We start from the raw sequence: 4,495 nt of genomic DNA, 5'->3' as shown, positions 1-4,495 counted from the left end.
TCTCAGATTGCAAGATTAATCTTTTTACAAAATAGCTGACACATCCTTTTTAAATTCACAAATTGCTGCATACGTTTTCTTTTAATGTGTCTGACATTGCAGAAGAAACAATTACTGGTCGTACCTAATAGAGCTGCGGAAACCAGTTCTCCCTACCATTTCAAACCAGACTTCATCAACACCAGGCTACACAAACGGGAGGAAATGTATTTAGCACCAAGTCACCAAATGTCCTTTTACTGGATCAAAAGTGAATTGAATAATTAAAGTCACTTCACAACCGGATACTTTTCACCAGATCATGTCACTAGTTGGCGGCAGGTAACCCCCTTGTGTCGTTTCTATTTCATTTGTTTTTCCTTATAATTGCACAAGCGATTAGTGGATTCCTGACAATGTTCTTCAACTCCTCTCTAAATTTGCTCTGAGTTATGGCATAGATAAACGTGTTGGTGCATGCACTGAGTAGCTGCAACATGTTACCACATTCTCGAAGAATAAATTGTGGATCGCTGAAACCTGTGATTTGATAATCATTTGTAAACCGTTCATAAAGGAAGTAGATAAGAAACGTCAGCCATAGAAGGATGAAACTGCCGGATACAGCAAATAGCAAAACGATAGACTTTCTCCGGCTCTCCATTTCCGGGTCAGCCTTATTCTCTTCATTGTGTTGGGAGCGGAGTCTTCTGCGGGCCTCATTGGCCACCAAAATGTTTCTGACAGTCAGAGCATTTAGCAGAAGAATCAGAAAGAATGGAAAACATGGCGTTAAAATATGCTCAACCCATTCAAATGTTATCCACAAAAGGGAAGTATAACGGATTTTCTTCAACCTGCAATACCATGGTATGTTATTATTTAAGTCAATGGGTTCATGTAGAAAGTACCACGGGACGCTCTTTAGACATCCCAATGAGCAAACTGTTCCGATTACCACAGCAGACATTGTATCAGTACAATATTTGACTTTAAATTTCTGACAACAAATAGCAACAAACCGGTCCACAGTGAATGCAACAGTTAACCAGACAGAAGTATTTCTGGCCGCGTAAATTAAAACAATGGTGAGACTGCAGACGGGAGTAATCGATAGGACAGAACCTGGAAAATAAATCCCAGGAATACGGTTTAGAAGCACAGCAGTAATGATAACCAGGAGGTCCGTTACTGCCATGGACACCAAGTACCTTGTGATACATCTCGATAGTCCGCATTTTCCTCGGGACAAAATTGCAATCGCCAGTAAATTAACTGTTCAAACAAAATGAAATGACCAGTGTCAGTTAAGAGTGACGAAAACATTACACTTATCATAATGCAAAGTTGGGGGTTTGACATTTGAAGTAAGCAAATATATTTTAGCATCTAAAGATAAGGTAGGATAAATGAGAACTTGATAGGATGTCAGTTACTGTTTTATCATTATAATAATAGAAATACTTGGAGTCTACACGGAAATGGACACGATATTAATACCTATGTACAATTTAAATAAACAAAAAATGATCCACCGCACAAGTGAAGCAACACAGCCTGAGCTGGTATGTCCAGAGAATTTCAAGAGGACATAGACATTGTTGGAATGAAAAATGGTTGCATCGACCAAGTACAAGTCCAGTACCAAACTATGTAAGTAACCTTCAAGTGACACAACAGCTTTCGTGATTTTAAATTGCGTGCAAACCCGAAGAATGTGTTCTACACCTTGTTTGAATTCAACCAATCTATATTAAATCAAAGCAATACTTTAGCAACTGCTTGAAAATAAATGATGCAACTGTCAGAATTTGGCTTGGAATTGTTAATCAAACATTTCAAGGAATAAAACACTCTTATTTTCATCTGAAAGGTATTAAATCCAAGCTCCATTTTGTCTTAGGCAATCTGTAGCACTATTTTAAACAGAAGAGTCCACGCAGGTCTGTCTCCAAAAGAGGAGATGGGAGGAAACAATAACACACACAGCATGTGGGGGGCAAGTGGAATTCACTACTTAACGTTAGGAGATCCAGAAACCTTCATAACATTTCAGAAATAGATAGATGTGTAATTGGTAAGCCAATGCATCCACGGTTCTGGAGCAAGCGCTGGAAAATAGGATTAGAAAAGTGAGGTTGTGTTTGGAACAGCACAGATGCATTGGCTCAAATCACTCTTTTCTGTGCAGTCGACGTCTATGACACTGTGTTCCGTCCTCATGGTGATAAATAATTCCTGATCATATCCGAAATCAGGCAAATGTCTTCTTTTGCTTTCTAATTTATTGCAAATCATAGCATGGGATGTGATGGTAATACTGCGATAATATTTCCAGATAAAGGTGAAGTCGTCATAGCACGACAAGAAGAATGTGCTGCTCTCTCAAAAGCGAGAGATGATTGGCGGTGGTATAACCTGAGCGACATCACACCTCAGGAGAGGGGATAACTGAGAAATGTTAGCTCTATTAGACAGTTGTCTGATTTGCCCTGCAAGATTCCCTTCAAAGTGTGGGTTCAATTCCTGTCCTGACTGATGTTTGCGTGGTGGGTCTGCCTTTTCAAAGTTAGCACTTGGCGGTATATGGTGACCCTCAGAAGAAACCCACTCTGTCAGTCGGCTCTCTCTGGAATGAGAGCATTGACTATGGTGACCTCATCGTTGTAATACGAACACTTTTCACGTCAGTGTTTGGAGCCCTTGCATTAATTAGCATTGTTTCTCGATTATGGAAACTTGCAAAATGCTCATTGGAGTTAACTCTTTGCTACATAATCTCTAGACAGGTTAAACAAGGAACTGATGCATTTGATTTTAAAGCTGGCAAACTGATTTGGAACAAGTTAATGTCATTTACGCAAGATGAGCGAGCAGTAAAAACATGATGGGAGGTCAAAACTGGAATGGAAATTGGTTCAGAGGCAAAGATTGGAATTGCACGTGTGTACAAAAAAAATCAATGAGATCTGTGGAGAAACAGGGTCATTTACCAGACAAAGGGCCAGAGTTGGGAGGCGCAGCTGGACAGAAGCTGAGCTGCTCCTCTGAGTGAAGGCATATGGATTTGAGCATTTTTGTATCATTGTTTGCCGTGATCTTCTCCCGGCTATTGAAAGATAGAAGGTCAGTGCTGCCCAAGCCAGGAACAGTGAAGGCAAAGGCGTAGTCAGACAATGACCAAGTGGCTGATCGGTGAGAATTAACACAGTTTAGAAATATTCTTGGGACAGTGGTCCAGGTGGATGCCTTTACCATTTTTATACCGAGTGACACTCCGAATGTACATCAGAACGCGACTCTAACTGAGTTAAAGAAAAACATTTAAACGTTCATTCAGCTTGGAACATCAATCCAACTGATAGAGCTTGTTCAGAAAACTCAGCTGGAATCTCGTTGTTAAAATTATCATCAACAGATCTTTACCACGATATTCCACTTAACTAGTGCATTGCAAAATGCTTAAAATTCGGAGGACTTTACCTGGGACTGCGATACCTGCAAGGGCTGTGTAGTAAATTGCATAGATCAGGCCTCTTGGTGGAAGATGCATTATTTCCTCGGAGCACTGATGTCTGTTTGTATTCCACATGCATTATTTCCACCTCTCCATGTTTATAGCTGATGTTGAATCCTTAGAGATGCAATTAGGGTGCAGCAGGAGGTATCTTTCAATTCACCGGTTAGGTTACATCACAGTGAACAAAGACTATAGTCATTAAGCAAATGTAATGTTGCATCTCATCAAACATTTCTTTTCCATACTGTCAAATGGAACAAATAGTTTTAAAAAACACGCTGTTAATCATCTGCAACAGAATCTGAATTTTATATCAAATTAGAACACTTTGATGATGATTAATTCAGCTTGTTATTTACAACAGAAATAAGTTATAGATTACAAAACTGATACTGAGCACGAAGTGACCAGCTGCTCTGTTGTCTTTATCCACAGCTTGTAGGTGCTCCAAATATTTCTATCCACCGACTGGATAACCAAGTAGTTGTTCACTTTGCTTTAAATTATCCAACTCCATTCTGGGAATGATCAGTGAGTCGATTTTCAGCAGACTTCATAGAGGCGATAACCATAAGGTTTCATCTCACCAGCTTACCGCTTTCACTTCACTACTGGTGAAAAATTTGCCAGTCAGCTTCAGCTACTCTCCTTTAACTGATGCCCCTTGTCAAGAAGTGCTTGCTTTAAAATGCAATGTGCTACTGAACTGGATGTCACTTTTTCGCATAATCATTCAGGACTTGTTATACCTGCATGATATTGATGTAACAAACAGGAAACTCCAAATAGCATTTCACAGGTTGAGGTATCACAGAATCAATGTTTATTTATTTAAGGGCTTTCCAAACACTGACCTAAAGAGAGACAATATTACAAAGATAAAGTCACCACATTCTGCACTGTCATAGAGAGAGATTTAGAGATGCCAGTGTTGGACTGGGGTGTACAAAGTTAAAAATCACTCAACACCAGTTTATAGTCCAACAGGTTTATTTG

At 39.6% G+C, this 4,495-nt stretch overlaps 1 protein-coding gene across 1 annotated transcript; it reads right to left on the bottom strand.

The window, feature by feature from the left end:
• Positions 1-346: 346 nt before the first annotated feature.
• On the bottom strand, positions 347-3,532 carry LOC148136436 (putative G protein-coupled receptor 139). The gene is made up of 2 exons (XM_087983195.1): positions 3,463-3,532; positions 347-1,254 (listed from the first exon to the last, which is right to left on the bottom strand). Exons 1-2 carry the CDS (start codon positions 3,530-3,532, stop codon positions 347-349), a joined length of 978 nt encoding a protein of 325 aa, XP_087839321.1.
• Between the last annotated feature and the right edge of the window lie 963 nt (positions 3,533-4,495).

The sequence above is a fragment of the Chiloscyllium plagiosum genome, unplaced genomic scaffold (genome assembly GCF_037043375.1).
Source record: "Chiloscyllium plagiosum isolate Xiang-an unplaced genomic scaffold, Cpla_swu_hap1 HiC_scaffold_45, whole genome shotgun sequence".
NCBI classification, from domain to species: domain Eukaryota; kingdom Metazoa; phylum Chordata; class Chondrichthyes; order Orectolobiformes; family Hemiscylliidae; genus Chiloscyllium; species Chiloscyllium plagiosum.
Note: the sequence above shows the minus strand (reverse complement) of the source record. Positions and strands in the feature narration are given on the sequence as shown.

Bases quoted from the DNA above. Each gene is read 5' to 3' on its own strand.
- LOC148136436 (XM_087983195.1), bottom strand. From the start codon at position 3,532: ATGCATCTTCCACCAAGAGGCCTGATCTATGCAATTTACTACACAGCC. The intron at 1,255-3,462 runs GTAAAGTCCTCC...TTGTTTGAACAG, and splicing joins TGCAGGTATCGCAGTCCCAG to TTAATTTACTGGCGATTGCA.